Here is a 27,742-nt window from a genome sequence, read left to right as displayed (position 1 = left end):
CCTGTCTCGAAAAACCAAAAAAAAAAAAAAACCTGAAAAACAAAAACAAAAATCTGGAACCAGTGCCCTCTCTGGCTTCCACAGGTACCAGGTACATACATGGTATACAGATACACATGGAGGCAAAACAATCATAAAATAGTAAGTCTGAAAAAGGCATATTTTTAAAAAGATAAAGATGCCGAGCCACAAATTTTCGACATCTGTACCACCACCACCACCACCACCACTACCCAGAGGCTTAGGGACCATTTCAGGCTGGAAGAGCCAGAGGTCAGGGAGCACTGACATGACTCTGGACAGGAGAGGACTGCCCAGTGTTAGTAAGCCCAGCAGCTGTGGCTGCCTCCAGAAGACCGGCATAGGATCAGGCCAGTCAACATCCAGCCTGGAGGAGTGAGAGGCTCACAAGCCCTGTCCTTAGCTTAAGGAGCTATTGACAGAGGATGACTTCCATGGGGGAGAATAAGTTTTATTGAAGGTGTGGCCCCTGGAAGGTTGAGCACATTCCATTGGATGACCCCATACCCATAAGTATATGGGCACCTCGAACTGGGAATAAGTCAGTTATTAAGTGGGGGGCGGGGGTGCTGGGGAGATGATGACTCAGCTCTGGTTGCTCTTCTAGAGGACCCTGATTCTGTCCCCAGCACTGACATGGCAGCTCACAATCCTTACTCCGGTCCCAGGGAATCTGATGTCCTCTTCTGGCCTCTTTGGGAATTGCATGCTTGTGCAGACATACATACAGTCTAAACACCCACATACGGTAAAATAAGCTGGGTGGTGGTGGTGCATGCCTTTACTCCCAGCACTCTGCAGGCGGAGGCTGGGAGTTCCAGGACAGGCAGAACTACATAGCGAGACCCTGTCTCTTAAAATAAATAAATAAATAAATAAATAAATTTTTTAAAAGATAGGATCATTTGTTATTTTTTTGAGCCCAGGCTAGCCTCAAATTAAACAGTTGAGGCTGGCCTTGAACTTTTTTTTTTTTTGAGACAGGCTTTCACTATGTAATCCTGGCTGTTCTGGTACTCGATATGTAGACCAGGCAGGCTGGCTTTGAACTCACAGAGACCCACCTGCCTCTGTCTCTTGAGTGCTGGGATTAAAGGTATATGCCGCATGCCTGGCCTGGTGAAGTTCTTATGTGCCCCAGCCTGGCAGGAAAAGAGATGGGGTGCTGGGCTCAAAATCAGGGATTCATGCATGCTTAGGCTTAGGAGATAGAACTGAGTTCTAGCTCGAGCCCTTGACTTGTTGTTTTGAGACCCGGTCTTTTGTAGCACAGGCTGGCCCAAATACTATGCAGCATCGTCTTGACCTTCCTGCTTCTCAGGGGCTAAGAGTATAGTCGTGTACCTTTAGAGGGGAACATGAGAGAAGCGAGGAGATTAATGTTTCAGTTCCAGGAGAGAAAATTAGGAAAGAGGGTTTGAAGAAAATTGAGAATTTCTCAGACCTGTTGAACAATATCCACCTAGAGCATAGCAACTCAAGGACATGCACACACGGGGAAAAGAATACTGCCACCTAGACTCACTGTGAAGTTGAGAGCACTGAGAAATGCGGCGCTGGCCTGGAGTGCAGGCCCCATTGGTAGAGTGCTTGCTTAGTCTGTCTTGGTTCCCATCCCCATCCCCAGTTAACAATGTGGTGGTGGCTCACACTTGCCATTCCAGCATTGGGAAGGCAGAAACAGTACGGTAAATTAAAGGTCTGTGTGTTCTGTTTAATACCAGCCTGGGATACAGTACTGGATCTGAAGATAAAAGCTAATTCTTTCCTAGTCCTTCCCCTCTGGCAAACCACGTACAATAATAGGAGATCTGCCTGCTTCTGCCTCTAGAGTGCTGGGATTAAGGACAGATGCCACCATGTCCACTAAGCGATGCACTTACTGCAACTGTATTCAGTAGGTTCTCTTACAATGAGGTAACTGGGAAGTAAATTTAGTTATGTGCCGCTGGCATAGATACAAATATAGAGATAGATTTATTAATTGAATTTGTTACTTTCTGAGACAGGGTCTCATGTAGCTCTGGGTGGCCTGGAACTCGATATGTAGACCAGGCTGGCCTCATCTGCCTCTGCCCCCAGAGTGCTCAGATTAAAGGCATGAGCCAGTAAGCCTGACCTCAACTTATTTTTGAGACAGGGTCTCTGCTATGTAAAACATGTTGGCTGCAAACTCATGACCCCCTACCTTCACCTCCTGAGTTGCTGCGATTACAGGCCTGAGCCACTAGGCTCTGCTGATTCACATTTCTCACAAGAATTATCTTTTGAGACAGGGTCTCACAATGTATCTCTGGCTGGCCTGGAACTCTCTATGTAGACCAGACTGACCTCAAACTCAAGAGATGAGCCTGCCTCTGCCTCCGGAGTGCTGATATTAAAGGCGTGCGCCACCACCCAGGAAAGGGCTGGGTTTGGGATCTGCTTTCCATTCCCGATGGTGGGACCGGACCCGCTCAGGTTTCCCACCTGCAATTGGGTAGTGAGGGAACGGCACTGTCTGAGGCAAGGCACATAGGATATCTAATAGGCTTATGTTGCAGCTGGTCTTTGGATGCAGTGAACGTCCGTGGGTGTCTGCAAAGATCAGGGGCTCAAAGTGGGGCAAGGGCAGCAAGGGCGACCCTACCCGAACCAGCACCACTCTGTGCCAGCTTTCGCGCGCGGAGCCCGCCAGCGGCCCCGGAAGCCGCGCGCGCAGGCGCAGTGGCGGCGCGCCCCCTGGCGGCCGGCGGCAGTAGCGCGCAGGGTCCGCCTACCGGTCGCGCGCCGCCGCCTCCGCCGCCGCTTGAGCCCAACATGGCGATGCACAACAAGACGGCGCCGCCGCAGATCCCAGACACCCGGCGGGAGCTGGCCGAGCTGGTGAAGCGGAAGCAGGAGCTGGCGGTGAGGGGCCGGGGCCGGGGCGCCGTCCCCGCCTGGCCTCGCAGGCCGCTCCGGAGGCGAAGGCGGCGGGCGGCCGGGGTCCGGGCGCTCTGGGCGGCCGGGCGCGGCGCGGTTCCCTGCGGCGGCGCGGCTCCCGGCCTGCGCTCGGCGGGGCGGGGCGGGGCGGCGAGGGCGCGGGAAGGGCGAGAGGCAGGAGGCGGGGACGACGCTCCGGCCCGGCTTGGCGGGTGGGAGGGAGGCTGCTAGACCCCGGCCTGGAGAGGATTCGGGAGCGTGTCGGGTGGGTATCCGCACGGCGGATTGCACGGGCGGCGCGTTTCAATGGCCGGAGAACGTGGTGTATTTGAGGATGCCAGGAAAGGGGCTGGCGGGAGACGCAGGACGCAGTCTAGGGAATTTGGGATGGTGACGTGCACCCGGAGCCGCCGGCACCCTGGTGGCTGAGCCCTCCAGGCTCCCGCCTTTTGCATCGAGCATCCGGGAGGCAAAGCTCACCTGAAGCTGCCCTTCCAGGTTTCCATAGCAACCGGCATCCGCTGCGGGCGGCCCTTCCAGAGCTAGCGGGGAGGGAGCAGTTGATGTAGAAAAGATGATTTTGAAAAGCTCTTCACTCCTTTCTCTGCTGGTAGGGACACATTTAGTGAGTGAGAGTAGAGAGAGCTCACATTCTGTCTCATCCCTGCTCATGATAGCTAGGTTTCCCTCTGAAGTAAATGCAAAATGTTGCATGGGTGTGCATTTTCTGAGGTCAGGCTACACATTCCATTCTATATATAAGAGGGTCCAACACCTCCATTCTTCCGCAGAAATGGTTCAGTATGGGTAAGCTTGACTTTACAAAGTCTTTGTCCAGATCTCAGTTGGCTCATGCTTAATGCTTGCTTCTCCGTGTCTCTCTTTTCGTCACTTAGGAAACGCTTGCAAACTTGGAGAGACAGATCTATGCTTTTGAAGGAAGCTACCTGGAAGACACTCAGATGTATGGCAATATTATCCGTGGCTGGGATCGGTATCTGACCAATCAAAAGTGAGTGTCGGAATCTAGTAGTACCCGTTTTATCCCCTACTAATATTTTTTTTTTTCCTTCGGTTTTTCGAGACAGGGTTTCTCTGTGTAGCTTTGCGCCTTTCCTGGGACTCACTTGGTAGCCCAGGCTGGCCTCGAACTCACAGAGATCCACCTGGCTCTGCCTCCCGAGTGCTGGGATTAAAGGCGTGCGCCACCACCGCCCGGCTATCCCCTACTAATACTTATCTGTAGGGTTTTTATTTTGTTTTCTTTTTTAAAAACATGGTCTTACCATGTATCCCTGGCTAGCCTGGAACTTACTAAAGTAGTTCAGGCGACCTCAGACTCAAAGATTAATTACATAGCTCCTTCTCCCTCTGACTCCCAATTGCTGGATTTAAGGGTATGGACTACCATTGCAGGGAGTGGGTAATAGAGTCATAGTGTGAAATGAGGTCTAAGCTTGAACTTGAACTCTGACCCTGCCATTGCTTCATGGAGTAACCTTGGACAAAGCCCATATTTGTGACTAGGGAAAGTCGGGCCCATGGTGCAGGAGTGTGTAGGTGTAAATGAAATACAGCATGTGACTTAACTGTTTTCCACATTTTAATCAACCATGATACCCAATTACAAATTTTGCTAAAACTGTATGCTAATTGTGTCATTATTGATTTGGTAATATGATTATATAAAAATTTCTAAACTTGTGAGAATTTTTCAAATCTGTAGAAAAATTGAGATGATGTAATGCGTGATCAGTTTGTATTTTTCCCATATATCCATGAGTTGCTAACTTATCGTGGGTGCAAGCTCTAATATATGGAACCATCTATGTATGCTTAAAATTTTTTATTTTGAAATAATTGCAGATTTACATAGAAAGCTGCAAAAACAACAGATAGGTCTTGTATGTTTTTCACACAGTTCTCTGATGGTTACATTTTATGTAACTCTAGTAGTACATTATCAAAACCAGGAAATGGATATTGACATAGTGTATGTGTATAGTTGTATGGCATTTTATCATATGTGCATATCCACAAGATGTAAAATGAGGCCCAGGAGACAGGGCTCAGTGGGTAAAAGCTCTTGCTGTGCACACCTGATCGCCTGAGTTCAGTTCCCAGAACCTATGTTAAAAAGGCTCGGCGAGAGATGGCTCAGCAGTTAAGAGCACTCCTGCTCTGTCAGGGGACAGGAGTTGGATCCCCAGCACCCATGTCAGGGGACTTTACAACTACCTGTAACACCAGCTATGTGGATTATGCAGTGCTGTCAAAATAACAAGATCCACTCTGACTCAGAAAGGTAGAACCGCAAGGGCCAACGGTGGTGCCGGTGGTGGTGCTGGTGCCGGTGGTGGTGCTGGTGCCGGTGCCGGTGGTGGTGGTGCCGGTGGTGCTGGTGCTGGTGCTGGTGCTGGTGCTGGTGCTGGTGCTGGTGCTGGTGCGCGCCCGCCTTTAATCCCAGCACTTGAGAGGCAGAGACAGACAGATCTCCATGAGTTCAAGGCCAGCCTGGTCTACAGAGTTGAGTTCCAGGACAGCCAGGGTAACACAGAAACCCTGTCTTGAAAAACCAAAAAAAAAAAAAAAAAAGATGCAGAGCTGTTTTGTCATCATGAAGATCTCCTTCATGTTGCTCCTTTAGTTCGTTTCTGCTTCCCTGTACTTTTCTGCCCTACTAACCATTGAAAATTGAGCTGCTTATACCATGAATCTCTGCACCAAAGTATATTAACAGTTATCTGTCTCCTGAGAAGAATAGGACATTTCTGCATATAACTCTGATGCTCATAGCTTAAATATTAACACTGAGTCCTTCAACTTCCCTCAGTTGGCCCTAAAATGCTTTACCACTTTTTTTTTTTACTTTTTTTTTTTTTTTTTTGATCCTGGGTCCAATTACTTTCAACAGTTATGTCTCACTATATTTTTGTTTGTTTGTTTTTGGTTTTTCGAGACAGGGTTTCTCTGTGTAGCTTTGCACCTTTCCTGGAACTCACTCTGTAGCCCAGGCTGGCCTCGAACTCACAGACATCCACCTGCCTCTGCCTCCCGAGTGCTGGGATTAAAGGCGTGTGCTACCATTGCCCAGCTAATATTCCCCTTCTTGGCTTATAAAACTATTACATTGTTTTTCTCCATAGGGGATAAGGCATGCTTATGCCTTAATGTGTGTGTAGAGCACAAGAAAACTTGAGGGAGTTAGTTTTCTTCTGCCTGGAATTAACCCGAGTCCTCAGGCTTGATACAAGTGCCTTTGCCTGTTACATCATTTCACTGGCCCTTCTTTTGCTTGAGATAGGAGACCTATGGTTGCATGTGAGTGTTAGGATTCCAGGCATGTGCCATCATGTCTGGTTGTGTTGTTTTCTTTTCTTTTTGAGACAGGGTTTCTCTGTGTAGTTTTGGTGCCTGTCCTGGATCTCGCTCTGTAGACCAGGCTGGTCTCGAACTCACAGAGATCCACCTGGCCCTGCCTCCCGAGTGCTGGGATTAAAGGTGTGCACCATTATACCTGGCAGAAACTTTTAAAAAACTTATTATTTTTTTTTAATATACTTATTTATGAGACTAGGCTTTAATATGTAGGCCAGGCTTCATCCGCTTCTGCTTCCTGAATGGAATTTATACACCACCATGCCTGTCTATAGTCACTTTTTTTTTTGAGACAAGGCTTCTCTGTGTAACAGCCCTAGCTGTCCTGGAACTTGCTTTGTATACCAGGCTGATCTTGAACTCACAGAGATCTGCATGAGTGCCAGGATCAAAGGTGTGCGCCACTACCACCACCCTGCTATAGTCATTTTAAAAAAATTGTTTATTTTATATATATGAGGGTTGTGTCTGCATGTATGTTTATATACCACATGTGCCCTAATGCCCTCGGAGGTCAGAAGATAACATCTGATCTTCTGGGGCTGGAGTCACAGACATTTGTGAGCTGCCATGTGGGTGCTGGGAATCAAACGTGGGTCCTTTGGAGGAGCAGCCAGTGCTCTTAACCGCTGAGCTCATCTTTCCAGCCCACATTGTATTTTTCCATAGTGATTTTTTGATTGAAAAAGTTTGCCACTGGCTAAAGTGGCACATGCCCTTAATCCTGGCACTTAGGAGGTAGAAGCAGGTGTTTCAGTATGAGTTCGAGGCTAGCGTGGTCTGCACATCTAGTTCTAGGCCAGCCAAGACTACATAGTGAGACCCTGTCTAAAGAACAAAAATTTGTTTATCATATGTGTGTGTGATGTGTGGGTGGGGGGGGTCTGCATGTGCCACAGTGTGTGGGTCAGAGGACAGCTTTGTGGAATTGGTTCTTTCTTTCCACCTTTACATGGTGTCTTAGAGTTTCTATTGCTGTGAAAAGATACCATGACCACAGCAACTCTTATAAAGAAAACATTTAATTGAGGTAGCAGCTTAGTGCCTTTCCTATCTTGTCAGCCCCTGCACTAGACATTTTTGACAATAAACGTTATCATAAATGCATACTAAAATAGAGTGGGAAGCGGGATTGGGTTGGGCAGACTACTGATCCTGCGATAGTGCTGGTTGGTGTTATCATGCCAGGCCAGACATGACTCGGTGTCCTGGGGTCTCCTGTATGGTGATATTTTATTTGTGCTGAAATGTGATTTATTTGTATGTTAATAAATAAAGTTGCCTGGGGGTCAGAGCTAATAGCACGGCATAGCAGTGGTAGCACACGCTCTTAATCTGATCACATGGCAGGCAAAGTCTCTGTGTGTTCAAGGACACAGCCAGCATGGTGACACACACCTTTAATCCAAGTACCAACCATAGAGACCTGGAGGTCTGTAAAGACAGGCAGTGACAAGGAAGTCATGTGGTTGAGAAGGCAGAACAGAAAGGCAATAAAAAGACGGGTCACACAGGAGAAGGTCTGTCTCTCTCTCAGGGGAAGGACAGTTGCGACTGGTAAGCCAAAGGCTATTTGCTACTGCTCTGACCTCTTGGGCTTTTAACTCTTTATTTGGCTCTGTGTTTCTTATTTAATAAGACTGTTTAGAATTACATCTACACTCCTGAGCTTCTTCAAACAAACAGATGAAGATAGAAACATGATATTGTGTATAAAGCCACTAGACATAATCTCACCTCCCACAGTGGAAAGTGTTGGTGCTTGTAGGCATTCGACATGAGGTTTGTTTTGGCCAATTATGTGGATCAGAGGCGTTCCTGAATTGAACTTGGTTAAAAGAAAAAAGAGTGGGGCTGGGGAGTTGGTGCAGCAGGTGAAGGTGCTTTCTGCAGCCTGGCCACCTGAGTTCAGTCACCTGAGGTGAAAAGAGAGAACTGACTTGGCAAGGTTGTCCTCTGACCCCCCCCCCCCCCCACATACATGGCACACATGCACCCCTCCCACACACACACCATTCACGAACACAATAATAATCCGTAACTTTGCATCTGCCTTAGGCACCCAGTTTGAGTAGAAGTCATAGCTTGGTACTTGTCTCTGCGTTTTAGAAACTCCAATAGCAAAAACGATCGGAGGAACCGGAAGTTCAAGGAGGCTGAACGGCTCTTCAGCAAATCCTCAGTCACGTCGGCAGCTGTAAGTGGTGGTGGTGGCGGTGGTGGCAGTGGCGGGTGTGCCTGCCTGTGGCCCTTTATTGAGGAATGTGGACTTTCCCTTCCCCGTGTGTGGGTTGGTGTCTTGGGGTCTGAGGTCACTTGTCTGGTAACCAGTGACTTCTCTTTTAGGCAGTAAGTGCCTTGGCAGGAGTTCAGGACCAGCTCATCGAAAAGAGTGAGTCTGTTTTTACCTTCTTTATCCATTTATTTTAAAGCAGCCATAGGCCCTAAGTTAACTCTGGTTTACCCAGCTGAGTTCCTGAGGACTGCATCTTCTATGGTTTTCTCTTGCTTCTGGAAGTTGGGAGGCCTTTGGGCACCTTCCCAAAGTCTTTTTTTTGTTTTGGGGGTGGGGGTCTTGCTATATAGTCTGTCTGATGTGTGGCTCGTACTTGTCCCAATCAGACATACACCTGCCTCTGCCTCCTGCTTGCTGTGATTGAAGGCCTGTGCCACTGTGCCACCTTTCTCCAGGGAAGAACCCAGTGGCCTTCTGCCACTTCTTTCCCATGAAGCGGGGCTGGAGATACTGAAAGACCCCGTGCTCTGACACTGCCACAGTAGGGCTTAAATTCCTAGGAATTCTGTTTGTTTTTTGAGATAGTCTCTTCTAATCTGTGCTGACCTGAACCTGCTAATAACTGAGGCTGTCTCAACTTCCTGGCCCTCCTCCTGCTGTTTTCTGAGTGCTGGGATCATAGGCATGTGTCATCATCTGCTGGGAAGACTTTTCCAATAAGTCACTTAGATCCGGAGCAATGACTCAGTGGTGAAGAGTGCCTACCGATGGTGCAGAGGACCTGGGTTTGGATCCTAGCACCCCTATGGTGCCTCACAACAGCTGTAACTCCAGTCCCAGAGGATTGGTTTCCCTCTTCTGGCCTGTGAGGACACCTGTATGCATGTGGTGTACTTAAACCCCTGTCTTAGTTTTCTATTGCTGTGACAAGCCACTGTAACCAGAGTAACTTCTAGAAGAAAGAGTTTATCTGGAGCTTACAGTTTCAGAGGGTTTGAGTCCATGACTGTCATGGTGGTAGGTAGGCAAGCATGGTGCTGGAACAGTAGCTAAGAGCTTACATCTTGAGATATAACCACAGGCAGAGAGAGACAGAGAGACACAGACAGACAGACAGGCACTGGGGATTTGAGGTAGAGAGAAAAACATTGGGAATGGCTTCTGAACCCTGAAAGCCTATCCCTAGTAACAGACCCCCTCTAACAAGGCCACACCTCCTAATCCTTCCCACACAGTTCTGCCAACTGGGGACCAAATGTTCACATAGGTGAGCCTATGAGAGCCATTCTCATTCAAACCACCACAGACAAAACACTATCTCAAAACAGTACCAGCAAGTAATTTAATAGGAAATTTCAAGTGTACCAGGTAAATCCCTGGTGCTCAACTTAGGGGATTCTAAGGGTATATCTATGTATTCTTAAATACAGAAGGGAGGGTGGGTCCTGTTTTCTTACACAGGTCATTTCTGTGTGGAAGCCAGGTCTAATGTAAAAAACAGCTGGCGTTTGTGTAGGCTGCTGTAGGTTTTCAGTGCTCTGTCCTGTTGTGGGATCAGAGCCCTGCTTTGGGGCAGGGATAAGTGGAAAGGGGATTTTGGTAGCTTGGACCTGAGAGTCACTCAGTGACTTCAGTTATTAGCTCTGTATAGATTTCTCTCCCAGCCAGACTCTCCCATGCCTTGGTCCTGCCTATCTCAGAGTCATTTCCATTCAGAGTCAAATTCCAACTTTGAGAAGCTTTCCTTCCAGCTTCTTCCCCTGTCCTTACCTTATTCCTGCCCTTCCCCTTCCCAGAACCCCCCTGCACAGTATCTTGGTGCCTGTCTGACTACCTCATCAGATGCTGCAAAGTCTTTAAATTTGAGACAGGTTCTCACTGTGTAGCCTAGGCTAGCCTTGAACCTTAGGTATTATACCTGATTTTCTAAAGGATATACTGGCCAGCCGTTCTTTGAAATTACCCAGCACTTAGCCGCCTGCCTGTAGTAGGTGGTTGGTATTGCCTGGGTTTTACTCCGTGCCAGGTTAGTTTTGACTGAAGAGTTTCGTGCTTTGGTCTTGTAAAACATTTTTATTTTATGTGTGTGTATAAGTGTTTTTTCTGCATGTATATATATGCATCACATGTGTGTCTGATGCCTGCAAAGTCCAGAAGACTGCATCAGACCCCCTGGAACTGAAGTTAAGAATGGTTGTAGCCACCATGTGGGTGCTGGGAGACAAACTCTGGTCCCCTGGAAGAGCAGCCAGTGCTCTTTAACACGGAGTCGTCTCTCCAGCCTTTGTCCCTGTGTTTTGTAAGAGGATGTTGCAGATGCTTTTCCTCTGCTGACTGTTGGCCTCCTTCAAGACTGGTTTTCCCTGGACAACTAGTTGTCTTGTTTGTTTTGGTTTTTTGAGTTTCCATCTCACTGTGTAGCCCAGGCTGGCCTGGAACTCAGAGACCCCCTGCCTCTGCCTTCCAAGTGGTAGGATTAAAGGCATTATTTCTGCTTCCTTTGGCTTCGTATATTTGCCTACTAGAAAGAGGGTGGATTTGCATGGCCCCTAAAGAGGAATTATTTTGTGTAAGTTGTGAAGCATCTTTGGGCATTGTAGTAGAAAGAATATAGTAAAAGAAAAAGCAAGCAGGTGGATTTTCACCTCGCTGGTGCGGCAGGGGCAGCAGGCGCTGCTGCGTGTTCCTTCTCACAGAATTGCTCTTTGCGCCAGGGCTCAGTGCTATAGGGCTTCCCTTCCTCCTGGAAACCTGCCCTCCCTCAGAAGTCACAGCCCTCAGTCACCCTTCCTTTGCTGGAGCGTGTAGACTTCCTCATCCTTGCTCAGTTTTCCGTCAGTGACAAACAAGCTCTCGTGCGTGTCTCCTCTGTGCAGCGCTGTCCGTGGGACATTGACTCGAAGTTGCACAGTCCTTGAGTTTCCATGAGCTAAGGAAGGAAACTCTTGTTTGTACTTTAATAGCATCCTTGTCTGTCATGTATCATCAACAGACTTGTCATTCTGCAGCACAGCCTTGGGCTGGGACTTGTTTTGTGGGAGAGCATTTTCCTAGCATGTGTGAAGCCTAGAGTTTGATGCCCAGCACTGCAAATCCACAGCTGAAATGCAGTTCCTGAAAGAGAGTCCATCTTTTTTTCTCTTTGAACCTTTTGAGACAGGGTCTCAGATAGCCCATGCTGGCCTGAAACTCACTATGCAGCCAAGGATGGCCTTGAACTTACTTCTCATCTTCCTGAATGTTGGACTGATACATGCATGCGCACACACATGTGCCCCGTAGCCTGGTTCATGTGGTGCTGGGGATTGAACCCAGAACTCTGAGTACAGTGACGAGCACTTTACTGAGCTACATCCCCAACCAGTTCTCATGGTTCCTGATGTCTATATGGGTCCTTTGGACAGTGTTATTGCCTTGAGTACCAGTTTATCAGACAGGAGACCTAGGTGAGTTCTCTGTTTTTGGGCTTTGAGCAGGTGGCCACTGAGTGAGCTGGAGCGTGGCCGCTGTTTGCGTGGTACTCCTGGAGCAGAGGCTGCTGATGGATGGCCAGCTTCCCGGTGTCTTTTCAGAATGGGAGTTTCAGCAGAGTTTGCCTTTCCCTCCTGTCTCTCAGATTCTAGTCTTTCCGGCCCCTGCTGACTCAGTCCTTGACTGGCCTGTCACCCTGCTGTGGTCCAAGGCTCCGTGGGCTCCTGTCCTGCCACTATCCCTTTGTCCCCCATCAGAATTTTCAACACTTGACTTTAGACAAGATCTTTAGGGGCTGGAGAGATGGCTCAGTGGTTAAGAGCATTGGTTCCTTTTCCAGAAGGCCTGGGTTCAATTCCCAGCACCCACATGGCAGCTCACAACTGTCTGTAACTCCAGTTCCAGGGGACCTGACATCCTCACACAGACATACATGCAGGCAAAACATCAATGCAAGTGAAATTAAAAAAAAAAAAAAGAATTAATTAATTAAAAAAAGAAATGATATTTATATATGTATTTAATACATGCTGTTTATTATAAACAGAGACTTATTAGTACAGTTGAAACCACCCTGTAGCTGAAACAGGTCTTGAGTTTGTAATCTGCCTGCCTCCAGAGTAGCTGGGATTTCAGTTCTAACCAGGCCTCTATATTTCACTCAGTGGTCCAGTTTAAGGAAAAAACTGACTCATTCATGTGAGGCCACATGGTGTGTATTAAGTGTGGACCTGGACCGTGTTCTCCTGTTTTGAATCTTTACCCTCTGTCTAGATGTATAAACCTCATGGGATTGTTAAATGATAAATAACCACAGTATTTGATGCGGGAATCCAAGTGTGGCTTGTCTGTTCCGCTCACCTCCACTTTTTTTTTTTTTTCTGAGACAGGGTTTCTCTGTGTAGCTTTAGGCCTTTCCTGGAACTCACTTTGTAGCCCAGGCCGGCCTCGAACTCACAGAGATCCGCCTGGCTCTGCCTCCCGAGTGCTGGGATTAAAGGCGTGTGCCACCACTGCCCCGGCTCACCTCCACTTTCAGTTCTCTTAGAAATGATTTTTTTTTGGGGGAAGGGCTCATAGCTGTCCCCACCCCCCCTCCTGTGAGGGTCTACAGGCAGTTCATGGTTGCTGGGAGAGGGAGAGACTTCTTCAGTGGCTAGTCCCTGGTAAGTTGCCTGTGCTCCTGTAAAGACCCCCCCCTCCCCCGCTGCTCTTTTAACTCCAGTTAAGCTCATGGGAGCACCAACAATGTAAAAAGCAACAATAGTAACGAGAAGGGAATGATGGTAGGTTGGCGCAGGAAGTACTGGTTTTCATACCTGTGCATCCCTGTGCTATATCTTCCTGTCCTCCCTCACGCCGCTCCCACTGCTTCCTTCCCCCTCCCCAGGGAGAGCCTGATTCTGCTTTCTTGGAACTGTTTTCTGTCCCCTCTTGTAGCCCCAGCTCCTCGAAGATGCAGATGCCTTCTTCCTCGCATGATCCATGATCCCTTTTCTAGTTTCTTTTTTTTTCTTTTCTTTTCTTTTTCTTTTTTTTGGTTTTTTTGAGACAGGGTTTCTCTGTGTAGCTTTGTGCCTTTCCTGGAACTCACTCTGTAGCCCAGGCTGGCCTCGAACTCACAGAGATCCGCCTGGCTCTGCCTCCCGAGTGCTGGGATTAAAGGTGTGCGCCACCACCGCCCAGTCCTTTTCTAGTTTCTTAACCTACAAACACACATATGTTAACACATACACATTAATTATACAGAACTTTAAGTTTAGATTCCTCACGGTGGTATTTGTCTTTTTGAGTCTGGCTTATTTAGTTGAGCATGATGATTTCCAGTGGCGTCCACTTTCCTACAGATGTCATTCATGTACCATACTCTATCCATCCATGTGTTGATGGACATCTGAGCTGGCTCAGTTCCCCTGCTACTGTGAGCAGTGTAGCTGTAAACATGGACATGCAAGTATCTATGTGGTGTGTGGAATTAGAGTCCTTCAGGAGTGGTGTAACCGGGCCATGTGGTGGTTCTGTTTTTACTGATTTGAGAACCCTCCATACTTACTCCTGTACTGGCCGTACACTGCCCCCCCCCAACCCCCAGCAATGAATACAGGTTCTTCTTTCCAGACGTTCTCACCAGCATTTGTTGTCGTTTATTTTTTTGAGTCAGGGTACTCACTATGTAGTACTGGCTGTCCTGGAACTTGCTGTGTAGACCAGGCTGGCTTCTCACAGAGATCTCCTGCCCCTGCCTCCTGAGTGCTGAGATCAAAGGTGTGCTCCCCTATTCCCTGGCAATTTGTATCCCTTTTTTTGACAGCTGCCTTCAGTTCATTAGCCCATTTTTTGATCAGGTGACTTGGGGTTTTGGTGTGTAATTTTTGCAGTTAAAAAAAAAACATATATGCAAGAGAGAGAGAGAAAGAGAGAGAGAGAGTGTTTGTGCATAGTTGTGTGTACATGTGGAAGCTAGAAGACGTTAGGTGTCCTCCTAGCACTCTTCCTAGTTCTTTGAGGCAGAGTCTCTCCTTAAACGCAAGGCTTGTATTTTCTCTGCTTGGCTGGAAAGCACTAAGCCCCAGCACCCCCATCTCTACCTGCAGAGCTGACCTGTTCCATGGTTCTGGAATCTGAGCTCTGGTCCTCCTGAATGTATAGCAAGTGCTCTTAATCACTCAGTCATTTCCTTCAGCCCCCCCCATTAAATAAAAACAAAACTAAAACATCCTGGATATTAATTTCATATGTGAAGATGGTAAAGATTTCCCCCCTCATTCTGTAGCCTGTCCTTCACTCTGGTGCTTCCTTTACCCTGCAGGCTTCTTATTCTTTATATCCCGTTTGTCAGTTCTTGGGGTCCTGTGCAGAAAGTTCTTGCATTTGCCTATATCTTTAAAATATATATATATGTGTGTGTGTATGTGTGTATTGTTTTTATGTGTATAATGTGTGGTGGGTAGGGGTGGGGGTCTTCGGGAGAACATTGCCCCTGGAGGCCAGAAGAGGGGTATTAGATTCTCTGGAGCTGGAGTTCCATGTGCTTGTGGAGTCCTGACATAGGTGCTAAGAACTCAGTCCTCTACAGGAACAGTGGCTTAACTGCTGAGTGGTCTGCAGCCCAGGTAAGCGCCTGGGCCTGTATCTTCTCCCCAAGCAGTTTCAAAGCTTCAAGTCTTGTGTGAACCGCTGTGATCTCTGATGACTTGGTGTCTGCTGTGTGAGAGCTACAGATCTAGCTTCATTCTCCTGCGTGTGCTACAGAGGCTGTTCTCTAGTGTATACTGTTGACAGCTTTGTCAGAGTGGGCTTTGATTGTGTGGGCTTCTTTCCAGGTCCTCTGTTCTAGTCCATGGATCTGCATATGTTTCTATTTCTGCCTGTACCATGCTGGTTTTGTTACTATGGCTTTATAATGTAATTTGAGATCAGGTACTTACAGCATTGTTTTTCCTGCTGAAGATTGATCTAGCTGTTTGGGGCCTTTTGTACTTCCATATGAATATTAGGATTTTTTTTTTTAAATAATTCTGTGAAGAATGTCCAGGATTTTGATGGGGTTGAATTGGGAATTTGCAGATCACTTTTGGTAATAGTCACATGTTAGTCTTCATGAATCCTGCCAGTCCATTTGTTTTTCAGTGTCTTAAAGGTTTCTTGTTTGTTTGCTTTTTGTTTTTTGAGATGGAACAGTTTTACTGTGTGTCCCTGACTGGCCTGGAACTCTACATAGATAGATCTGGCTAGCATTGAACAGTGAGATCTACTACCCTGCCTCCTGACTGCTGGGATTAAAGACATGAACCCCCACTACCAGAAAAGTGTCTTAAAGTTTCAGTTGTAGGCATCTTTCAGATGCTAGGCTAGGTTTGTTTATTTATTTAATTTTGTTTTTTTGACAGAGTTTGTCTTCGTAGCCCTGGCTGTCCTGGAACTTGCTCTGTAGACCAGGCTGGCCTCAAACTCACAGAGATCACCTGCCTCTGCCTCCTGAGTGCTGGGATTAAAGGCATGTGCTACCACACCTGGCCTCATTTTATCTTTAAACAAAAAAAAAGACTTAAAATTTATTTGTATTTTATATGTTTAGATATTTTGTCTCTATATATGTGCACCACATGCACACAATCCTAGATGTCAGGTCCCCTGGAACTGTAGTTATAGATGGTTGTGAGCTGCCATGTAGGTGCTGGGAACCAAACCCAGGTCCTCTGCAAGAGCAGCCAGTGTTCTTTTTTGTTTGTTTGTTTTTTGAGACAGGGTTTCTCTGGAGCTTTGGAGCCTGTCCTGGAACTCATTCTGTAGACGAGGCTGGCCTCAAACTCACAGAGATCCGCATATCTCTGCCTCCCGAGTGCTGGGATTAAAGGCATGCGCCACCACCGCCCGGCTGCAGCCAGTGTTCTTAAGTGCTGAACCATCTCTCCAGCCTGTTGCATCTTTCTGAGGTGAGGTCTCAATGTGTTGCTCAGGCTGGTCTTGCACAAACAGAACCTCTCTCTGCATAGAATCATCTCATTAACCTCGTCAGGGATCAGCTGACCTTAACATTAGGCTTCATTCGGACTGAGCTCGGTTCCCAAGAGCTGTTTATCCTTACCCCATGAGCATGAGCAGCGCAGTGCTGATGACTGTAGCTTTGGGAAGATAAGTTTTAAAATCCTTTTTACCTCTTTCATTCGTTCATTTATTTCGAGAGAGGGTCCTGTTCTGTAGTCCGAGCTGGTGTTAAATTCATGGTCTTCCTCCCTCAGCTTCTTGAGTGTTGTGATTACAGGTGTGTGCCAACACCCAGCTCTTGTAAATTATATGTGGAATCAGATGCTTTTCCAGTCCTGTGCAGCTCCGTGACTCTGGAGCTCCCTCTCCTGGTACTTTGCTGCATCATGTTCAAATTAGTTCCATCATTTCTGAGATCGGGTTGTTTGTTTACTTTGGGGGGGGCGATGGAGAAGTGTGTGTTGGGGGACTGTGTTTATATGTGTTCCATGGCCTGGTGTATGTTGGGGGACTGTGTTTATATGTGTTCCATGGCCTGGTGTATGTTGGGGGACTGTGTTTATATGTGTTCCATGGCCTGGTGTATGTTGGGGGACTGTGTTTATATGTGTTCCATGGCCTGCATGTGAATAGCTTTTGGGAGTTGATTCTCTCTCTCCCATAGGCTTTAGGGATTGATCCCAGGTTGTCGTCAGGCTTACACAGGAAACACCTCCACCTGCTAAACCATCTGGCTGGGCTCTTCTGCTTTAAAAAAATTTTTTTTTCCTAACATCTTTCTGAGATAAGGTCTCTTACGTAGTTCCGGCTGGCCTTGAACTCCTGATCCTTCTTCCTCAAGCTTCCCAGCTCTGGGATTACAGATATACGTCACTACTACACACCTTCTATTTTACTTTTTTAAAAATGTACTTATTTTTATTTTATGTGCATTGGTGTTTTGCCATGGTGTCAGGTCCCCTGGAACTGGAATTACAGACAGTTGTTAGCTGCCATGTGGGTGCTGGGAATTGAACCCTGGTCCTCTGGAAGAGCAGCCAGTGCTCTTAACCGCTGAGCTATGGTGATAGATTGTGTACCCTAATAAACTTTGCCTGAATATCAGAGAACAGAACAAGCCACTAGACTAAACTAGAAGCCAGGCAGTGGTGGCACACACCTTTAATCCCAATACTTGAGAGTCATATGCCTCTAATCCCAGCACTAGGAAAGTTGAGACAGGACATGACATGGCTGGGCGGAGAAAGGTATATGAGGCGCGAGGAGACAGGAACTAAAGCCTTTTTGGCTGAGGAGGCTTTTTCGCTGAAGTCTTTTGGCTGAGGAAAGCTGTTCAGGCTGAGGAGTCCTAGAAGTAAGAGGTGGCTAATTCCTTTGTCTCTCTGATCTTCAGGCAAATTTATTAGGGTACACAATGTATCACCACACTGAACCATCTCTCCAACCCCTTTACGTTATTTTTTAATGTGTGTGTGTGTGTGTGTGTGTGTGTGTGTGTGTGTATACATGCGCACATGTAGGTTGGAGGACATCTTCAGATGTTAGTTCTTTACCTGTTGACTGCTTTTTCTTTGGGCTGACAACTCACAAAAAATGACATGGAAACTTATTATTAATTATGAAAGTTCGGCCTATAGCTTAAGCTTGTCCCACTAGCTCTTATAACTTAAACTAACCCATTTATATTCATCTATGTTTTGCCTTGTGGCTTTTTAACCCCTCTACCTTCTTGCACCTCCTGTTTTCTCTCTGTGTCCGTCTCCTCACCCCCTTCCTGCCTAGCAAATGACCATTCAGCTCATTATTAAATCAATCAGAAGGTGTCTTGGCAAAGACACATTTCACAGGGTACAAAAAGATTATTCCACACCACTTACCATCCACTTCATATGAGACAGGGTCTCTTCTTGTTCTTCACTACACTACATATGCCATGCATGTTGGCTTGGGGGCTTCCAGGAATTCTCCTGTCTCAGCTGGAGCTACAAATGCATACTTTGGTGTCCAGCTTTATGTAGGTTCTAGGAATCCAATCATAGGTCCTTGCTCTTACGTGTCAAGTGCCTTGCCTACAGAGCCATCTACTCAGCCCCTTCTGGCTTTTTTTTAAAAAAAAAGTTTTTCGCCGGGCGGTGGTGGTGCACGCCTTTAATCCCAGCACTCGGGAGGCAGAGGCAGGCTGATCTCTGTGAGTTCGAGGCCAGCCTGGGCTACAGAGGGAGTTCCAGGAAAAGGTGCAAAGCTACACAGAGAAACCCTGTCTCGGGAAAAAAAAAAAAAGCATGCAAAAGAGTCAGAGACAGCCTTGCTCCCATTGTTAGGAGCCCCACAAGAACAGTAAGCTATACAACCATAACATATAGGCAGAGGACCAGCTTAGACACATGCAGGCCCCATGATTGTTGCTTCAGTCTCTGCGAGCCCCTGTGAGCCCTGTTGAGTTGATCCTGTGGGTTTTCTTGTGGTGTCCTGGACCCCTACGTCTCCTACAATCCTTCATCCTCCTCTTCTGATATATTCCCCAAGCTCCGCCCAATGTTCTGCTGTGGGTCTCTCCATCTGCTCCCGCCAGTTGCTCTGATGATGATTATGCTAGGTTCCAGTCTACAAGTATAGACAAATACCATTAGGCATCATTTCACTGACTTTTTCCCCCAGTTTATTTGGTTCTCTCCTAGGTCTCTGGGTTATCCAGCTTCTGGTTCCTGGCCTTCCAGGCAGTGTCAGGCATGGGCTCCCTCTCCTCGTGACACAGATCTCAACACAGATCTCAAATTGCACCAGTCATTGGTTGGCCACTCCCACAAGTTCTATGCCACCTCTGCCCCAGCACATCTTACAGGCAGGACAAATTGTAGGTCGAACAGTTTGTGGCTGGGTTGGTGTCCCTCCACTGGAAACCTTGTGGGGTGAAGCTCTGTACCCCCCAAGTCTTCCCTCCACTGGAAGCCTTGCCTGGGTACAGAAGATGGCCTGAACACACGTGGCTCTTGAAGAGCTATTTTTTTTTTTTTTTGAGACAGGGTTTCTCTGTGTAGCTTTGCGCCTTTCCTGGGACTCACTTGGTAGCCCAGGCTGGCCTCGAACTCACAGAGATCCGCCTGGCTCTGCCTCCCGAGTGCTGGGTTTAAAGGCGTGCGCCACCACCGCCCGGCGTTGAAGAGCTATTTTAAAATTGGTGATTTAGGGCTGGAGAGATGGCTCAGCCATTAAAGGCTAGGCTCATAACCAAAAATAAAATTGGTGATTTATGTCAGTTGAAGAACGTTAATTACTACTTTGTTCCAGCATCCTTGGGCTGGTGGTCTAGCTTACTGGCTGGGTTCAGTAGCCAGGATTGCCAAAGATGAAGGGTGGGATATCATTGTGGGACATGCCTATAATCTCAGCATTCAGGAGATGAGGGTAGGAAGATCAGAAGTTCAAGATGGGTGTGTGTGCTGTTTTAGTGGGTAAACACACTTCTGGCCAAGCCTGATGACGTGAGAGGTGGGAGGGGAGAGTGGACTGCCTCCGTTGTGTTCTGACTTTTTCCTACTTGCTGTGGATATTAGTTATTTTTGTTGCTGTAATGAAATAACATGACCAAAAGGGACTAATGGAAGAAAGTATATTTTGGCTTCCTTTATGGTTCGAGAATGGGTTTTCTGTGCAGGAAGCTGGCTGGTTATATTTTGTCACACTTGAAGCAAGAAGTGGGGTGAAGCTCTATACCCCCCAGGTCTACCCCTAAGGCAGACTTCTTCCTGCAGATTATACACCATTCTAAGCTACTCCCCCACCAAAAAACAGGTGAGCCTGTGGGGACATTTCCAGTCAACCCCCTGCCTCGGCACCCCCCAGAATACACATAGGTCAGTAAAATGTGATTTGAAAAGGAGGGGGAGCTGGAGATTCAGCTGTTAAGATGGCTTATTGCTTCTGCAGAGGACCCTGGGTCAGTTCCCAGCACCCATGTCTGAAGGCCTGTAATAGCTGCTCCAGGAGCTCTGATGTCTTCTCGCCTCCACAGACGCCAGTATTCCACTGCCCAAAACCCTGCCCGCACACACATATGTAGAATTTAAAAGTGAGCTCAGTAATATCTTTTGAAAAAGTTCAGAGGTATCCTCTGTGACCTAGGGAGTTCAAGGCCTGAGTTACATGGGACCTTCTCTACGCCCCCACCTCCCCCCCAAAAGATCTAAAACCTCAATGATTCAGGGATTGGACCAAACTCTCCTCCTCAGTGGGTACCTTTTCTTTGTTTTATTTATTTATTTGTTATTTTTAATCATATTTGTGTGTCTGTATGGGGGTATGTGCATGTGAACGCAGGCACCCAAGGAGAGGTGTTGGCTGTCCTGGAACTGAAGCCCCAGGTGGTGAGCCTCATTCCGTGGGTTCTGGGGATTAGACTCAGGTCCTCTGCAAGAGCAGTACATGCTCTTAACCTTGAGTCATTTCTCCAGCTCTCCCCGCCTCCCGCCACTCTTGAAAGAAAGACAGGCTTCTCCGTGCTCTGTAGTTTTGCCAGGGTCGTCATCCTCCCTCTCCGGGTGTAGCTCTTGTCTCTTCAGCACACGGTATGTTACACAGCCCTCATGTAGTGGGATGGTGCTCTGTGTGGTGGTCTGGTTTATCTCCAGCATTGTTCCAGGTAGCATGGTTTCCAGGAATTCTCCAGCTTTGATACTGTATCTTCTCTGTCACGTGGCCTGTGGGCCTACAAGCAAATGTCTGCTGATGACAGGAATTTGGGGAATACTGCTCAGGCTTTTGGGACCTGTTTCCTTTCCTCTAGGGGAACCAGGAAGTGGGACCGAAAGCGATACTTCTCCAGACTTTCACAATCAGGAGAACGAGCCCGCCCCGGAGGACCCTGAGGACCTGGACGGGTCCGTTCAGGGAGTGAAGCCCCAGAAGGCTGCCTCTTCTACCTCCTCAGGGAGCCATCACAGCAGCCACAAAAAACGGAAGAATAAAAACCGGCACAGGTTAGTGGCAAGGTCCCACCCAGTCCCAGAGTTCTCGTGACTACTGGGAGGGACTCGGTTGGAATGAACCTGCCTGGGACAGTGGCAAGCCCTCACACTTTGGGTGGCAGAGATTTTTTTGATACAAGTCAAGTGGGCTGGTGTTGTCTGAGGGAGGAGTGGGTGGCAATAGAGAGGCCCCGAGGAATCAGTGGGAGTCGCTAGGGTGGAATGTGACTCCTTTAAGCCACCTGACATCGTGGGCTTTGGTACCTTTGCTAAGAGGAAAACGAAAATAGAAAGGAGTCCTTGCAAGATGACTCTGGCTATTGGGAAGCTGTGGCCTGGGGTAGAGAGTTCTTTGAATCCTGGGCCCTGCCTGCTCCTAGGAGAGCTCAGTTGACATGCCGTTCTCTGACTTTTTAAATATGGGTTTGGTTTTGATTGTTATGACTTTTCTATTTTGTAGTTCTCTGAGTATGCTGCCTTCAGATACGGGGAAACCCTAAAAGTCGCTAAGCGCGAGCGTTCCTTCGTAGGAACCATCTGAGTGAGCACTGCTACTTTGGCAGTGGGAAATGAGATGGGAATGACACCAGTGGACAAAGAGGTCAGGTGTCTCAGGGACTTTAGTGGTCACTCTGCCTGGGTTTGTATGCTAATGCTGATCCTTAACTCAGAGGGTAATGAGTATAGAGCAGGGGGCTCTCCTTCTTGGTCTTGGAAGCCTGAACACTGTAGGGGTGAAAGGGGTGTGCAGGGCTGCGTGGGGCTCCCGTCCTCTGGTTGCTTCAGAAGCCCGTGGGGTGTCCCTTCCTGCACTTGAGGTGTTACACTTGGACTTCATAGACCTGGCACTGTGGATAATAGAGTGTTAAATTGAACTGGTTTAAACCTCTTTGTCATCAACAGATTCTTGAATCTTTTTAAGTTTTTCTTGTTTTTTAAATTGCAGAAATAGTGTTTCCTCCCAATAAATAGTGCTGAACGACTGCCGCTTTACGTTTTTCTACAAACCAAACCCCACTGTGCTAATCTAAACTATAGCAAGGAACGGCGAAGGATTGCCCCTACAGTCTTGCTTCGGCTGTAGGTTATTGGAGCGTTGTGGTAGGCAGAGACCCATACTCTTACAAACGAGTATTTTATGGGCTGGGGAGATGGCTCAGTCTGTAAAGTACTTGCTCTGCTGGCCTGAGGACCTGAGTTCTAATCCCAGCACCATGTCAAAGTACTCAGTGAGTTGTGCATGTCTGTAACCCCAGCACTGGGGACATTGAGAACCGGGGGGCTTGATGGCCAGCCAGTCTAATAGAAGTGATGGGACCCTTTCTCAAAAACTACATGGAGACACCCAGCATTGACCTTTGGCCTCCAGATGCACACACGTGTTTACACATGCACACAGATTGCCAAGATCATTGAGCATTTTCTTCTGTGTTGTTTTTATCACATTTATCTTACTGTCATTTTGGTGATTCTGTTCCTATTTCAGAGTGTCTAGAGCAGGGAGGACATTATTGAAAGTCCCCGGGACTGCACCCACTGGCCAGTGTCCTCTAGACCCGCTGCTTCCATGTAGCATCTCCTTGGCACTAGTGATGGGATCAGCTCTTGACTGCTGGAAGGCTCTAGAGAAGCATTCCATTTAACTTTGTCCTTGCAGGTTTCTAGAACAACTCCACAGGATAACACTTCTTCTTCTTATCCCTCCCTTCCCTGGCCCCAGGAATGAATTCCTTCCAGAAACACTCTAGCGTTTAGAAAGACCGTTTTGGGCACTGCTCTCATAAGGGGCTAGTCCTGCTCAGAAGGTGGACCGAGTTTTCATCTCCAGAAGTCCTGTCTGTCTGATCCTCCCAGGGCCTCGCCTGCTCATTTGCGCCCAAAGGCTAGTGGCACCGAGTTGCGTTGTTTCTTAGGAAGCTGGGGTCAGGACTTCCCGAAGTGGTACCTCAGTGGGCTAAGGCTGTGGGAGTCCTGCCACCTTTGCACACTCGAGGGCAGGGGTGGAGCACTTTATCCGGACACTCAGGGGAGGGGGCACCCAGAGCAGTGCTTCCTTCTCTGCTGTTCGGTGGCCCGTGTAGTCAGGACATGGTGACAAGATGTCTTTGGACTTGCCTCGTGCCAGACACCATTGAGGAGAAGCAGGAGGAAGTACTTGAACTTACCTTCTTCTGGGATATGAAAATCCATTAAAGACACTGGCCCCCCCTCACCCCCTACCCCCTCCCGCCCCAGGCTGGGGATTGAATGCAAAGCTTCATGCATGCTAGTCAAATGAAAATCACTAGTTTTCTGAATTCTTATATTTTACATGTCTGAACAAGCTAAGGCTTTATTTTTGGTTGTGAGCCTAGCCTTTAACGGCTGAGCCACCTCTCCAGCCCAGTCCCACTGTCTTTAAAGAGAAAAGAGTAAATATTAGCTGCTCTTAGAGGTTTTTACTATTACATTGCACCCAAGATTTGTTTTTTGTAAGTCGTTGCTTGTTTCTTTGTAAGACGGGGTTTATTATGTAGCCCTGGCTGGCCTCAGACTACTTTCTTCTGCCTTGGCCTCCTGAATGCTGGGATCGTCAGGGATTGCCATGCCTGCCACCAAACCCAAGTTTGGCTAATAGATACACTTTTATTCATGTATGTATTTATTGCCACTACTAGGGATTGAACCCAGCATGCACCTACCAGTCAGCCACACCCCCAGCTGACACCATCCATTTTAATTTGTGAAGGGTGAATCAGTTTGAGAGGAAAGCATTTTACAAGTCCTGCTTGTCCACTGGTGTGTGTGCCCAGGAAGGTCCTACGTGAAGTGGTTTTGTAGGGGTGCTGACACTCGGCTCTCCTGTGACGCTCACAGACCCGGTCTAAAGAGCGGAACAGCCAACCAGTGTTGTCTAACTACGTGTCTGCAGTCTGAAAGGTGCCAAAGCCAGCCAGGAGCTGGAGTCACATGCCAGGCCGATGCTTGCTGTGGACGTCTGTGCAGGCGTGGCCTGTCCCCACAGCACTGACAGCGCCGAACGGGCTCCTCTGCTGTGTGCCCACGGGGCTCAGCAGACCCTGGCGCTCCTTAGTTGCTGCACTGATGTAAACAGTTGGCTCCCATGCTGGGCAAGGTGTCACATGCTTGCACTTGCAATACTTGGAGGCTGAGGCAGGAGGATAGCAAGTTTGAGACCAGTGTGGGCTATATTGCAAGACCCTCCGCATCTCATTAAAAATAAAAAGACCAGTGACCTGCCCTCGCCAGTTTAGGAGGTGGGTTTGTGAAAGAGGACTGTCACAACGTTTGTGCAGTCAGCATATGGCTTCCAGGAGGAACCCTGCAGCAGGAGCTGGTGGCACTGGACGTGTTTACAACACGAACATGAACAAAAAGTTACATGTTTTGCTGTTTTCAAAATGCAAAGTGTTTTGTTTTAATGACAATATGTTATGCCTGCTTCTAGCACCTTCTGCTGTATGGCTAAACCTCTCCCCCCTTCCTCCCTCCCCCCCTCCCCCGCCTCCACCTCCTTCCCTCACTTCTAATCCCCTAATTCTGTTTTCAGTCCAGATATCTTAGCAGTTCTAACCCCAAGTCTGGCAGCTAACACCGGGGCTGGTGCTGCTGGGTGCTCTAACACAGCCGCTTGCCCTCCCGTAGTCCACTCTCTGCTCTGGTCTCCGCTGCGGGAAGGGAATCCCCCTGACCACACAGTCTTTGGTGCTTCGATGTTTGAAACCTTATGGCTTAAGAGTCTTAAAGCTGACTTTTGTTTCCACAAATCTTGCTAGGATGGCTAATCAACTAATTTATTCAATTAGTATATTAATTTCTACTGCTTTCTTCCTCTCCAATGCTGCCCCTCAGCCCGTCTGGCATGTTTGATTATGACTTTGAGTAAGTTTGATCTGCATTAGTGTTTGTACTGTGTTGTTTAGTGTGTAGACCCGGGATGCCGTTCTGAGACCTTTCTAACCCATAGTTTGTCTGTTTGATTGTAGGTATGTATATTAGGTTAGGCTGGGAAGTTTTTTTTAAAAACAGAAAAACGTGATGGAGGTAACATTTTATTTAATAACTTAAGCAAAATTAAGTAAACTTCACTTTTATGCATTTTAATTTCTTTTTAAGTAGATAACCTGTACTTTTAATTCATATTTAAATGATTTTCTGGCTTTGCTTCGTAAGGAGATTCATAGCTTAAGATTTTGATATTTTGCTTTGAAAAGATTGAAAAGTTGAAATTCTCGTAATTTCTTTTGTGTTTCATATCCAGAAACACAAACTCCTAATCTGTTTGCTGCTGGTCACTGCCTGTCTCAGAACCTGTCAGTGACATAGTTACAGAGCTAACACATTGACCTGAGCATGCCTCTTAATCCAGTTCTTCTAATTCTGCAATAGTTTTTATTTAAGAATTATGGCTTTTGTAACTGCTGTCTATTTCCTTTTTTAGTCACCTCAGTTTGCCTTATGGCCAAAGTATCTGCTCATATTTTTTAATACTGGCTTAATATCTGAGGAAACAGCTAAATGATGCCGTAGTCTATGAAGACTGTGGCCTTTAATTGAGTAGCCTTTGTGATAGCTGTGCCCTGTGCAGTAGCTGCTTGTGCCCTGACTCTGGAGGTAAAGTGGAAATCTCTTCTGTTTCTCCCACCGCAGGATTGATCTGAAGTTAAACAAAAAGCCCCGAGCTGTAAGTATCCGCCAGGCCACTCAGAGGCTGCCACTGTTTTGTTTTTAAAACAAATTGGTTTTGGTGGGTTCTGACAGGGCTCATCCGTACTAGACAAGGGCTCAGTTGGGCTGACGAGCTTGTAGGTAATTTTGGTTTTCAGAGTCTGGATGTCCCTAGTCTAGGATCACACTCCGGTTTCTAGACTCTGAGGGTCCCTCTGGATACTCCCGCTACCAGGTGTTCTTCACTAAAATGCTTTAGAACAGGCGTGGTGGCGCACACCTTTGATCCCAGCACCCAGGAGGCAGAGGCAGGCGGATCTCTGTGAGTTCTAGGCCAGCCTGGTCTACAGAGTGAGTTCTAGGACAGCCAGGGCTGTTACACAGAGAAACCCTGTCTTGAAAAAACCAAAAATCCACAAAACCCAGCAAAAACAATTAGAGAATGAGTTACACATTTTTATTGAAGAAAACTGTTCTTCGATTAATTCATACTAAATTATTAATGTTGGCTCTTTTTTGGCTGGTCAGCTAGTGAGCAGAATTGACATTTCCACTGGTTGTCTTTTAGGCTCAGAGGTGGGTCACCGCACTTGTGAAATGCAGTGTATTATACCTGAACTAGAACTTTTAGCTACACAGAAATTCAGTTGTTTATGATATTTTTTAAAAATGTGTGTGCTATAGATTTACTAAGTTAAGACCATTTTCACCCAGCTGTATAATGTTCTTTGAGCATATTCCCCCCTAAGATTTAGTTTATTATATGTATACATATACATATATATATACATATTTGCTCAAACCGGGCTATATGTTGTGACTTCTGTTTCTTTCTCTTTAGGACTATTAGAAGACTTGTTAGCAGCAGCTTCCGGCTGTGGAGCCCTGCTTCCCCTCTGACCTCACACAGCGACAAATGTCCCTCACCTGACTGTGGCCATCCGCCTCTGCTCCCCCAGACCCAGTGCCTGCAGCTGGCTAGTCTGTCCTAACCGTAGTGACGAGTCCTCTCTATAAGACTGGGTCATTCCTTGTCATCCGGCAGTAGCAGAGCAGCGGGAAGATCTGTCCTTGGTCCTAGTCCCCATGGGTGGCTAACTGTGCATTTCTCCCTTCTTAGAATGAATGTCTCCCCCCAAACTGGCTGGCACCAGCTCCATCTGTGACCCCACCCCCACCCCGCATCGAGAAGTGCACATCTCTGATTTTGTGTTACGCTGAAGTAGAACCCAGGTTCCTCTGCAGATGGAGGCTGTACATATCTGCCATTCTTTTGTTTTGTTTTGTGTTGTATTATTTTTTTATTGTTGTTTTTACCATCTGATTTTCTTTTGGGACATTTTGTGATGCCTGTACCTTCCTGATGACACTCTGATCATCTGTTTCATGTGCTGTCAATATTCATAACTGAAACTAAAGTGGCTTTCTAGAAGTAAATGGGCAACTTGGCTCTTTGGCTTTTTGATTTCTGCAGGGGGAAGGTAGAGTGTTTAATGATGGCCTGTTGGGAGCAGTCTCGTGTTTGAGGAACAAGAAAGCTGAAAAACATTTGTCATACTCCTAGAACAGACATTTTGATTTCTTTGTAGAAATAAAATTTCCTTGCCTTCCA

General features: G+C 47.3%; 1 protein-coding gene across 3 annotated transcripts; it reads left to right on the top strand.

The window, feature by feature from the left end:
* The first annotated feature begins 2,776 nt into the window (after positions 1-2,776).
* On the top strand, positions 2,777-27,742 carry Meaf6 (MYST/Esa1 associated factor 6). 3 transcript variants are annotated; one of them, XR_008213631.1, is made up of 9 exons: positions 2,777-2,910; positions 3,822-3,937; positions 8,413-8,500; positions 8,650-8,695; positions 21,282-21,474; positions 25,315-25,344; positions 25,449-25,506; positions 26,113-26,146; positions 26,972-27,742. XR_008213631.1 is itself a non-coding variant. In XM_052715848.1 (8 exons), the coding sequence occupies exons 1-8, from the start codon at positions 2,821-2,823 to the stop codon at positions 26,978-26,980; spliced, it is 606 nt and encodes a 201-aa protein (XP_052571808.1). In that variant the 5' UTR covers positions 2,777-2,820; the 3' UTR covers positions 26,981-27,742. The 3 variants fall into 3 exon arrangements, 1 of the variants encoding a protein (XP_052571808.1); XR_008213632.1 differs by lacking the exon at positions 25,315-25,344; XM_052715848.1 differs by lacking the exon at positions 25,449-25,506.

The sequence above is a fragment of the Peromyscus californicus genome, unplaced genomic scaffold, assembly GCF_007827085.1.
Source record: "Peromyscus californicus insignis strain IS unplaced genomic scaffold, ASM782708v3 Scaffold_5__1_contigs__length_169319896, whole genome shotgun sequence".
NCBI classification, from domain to species: Eukaryota; Metazoa; Chordata; class Mammalia; order Rodentia; family Cricetidae; genus Peromyscus; species Peromyscus californicus.
This window is presented reverse-complemented; position numbering and strand designations above follow the sequence as displayed.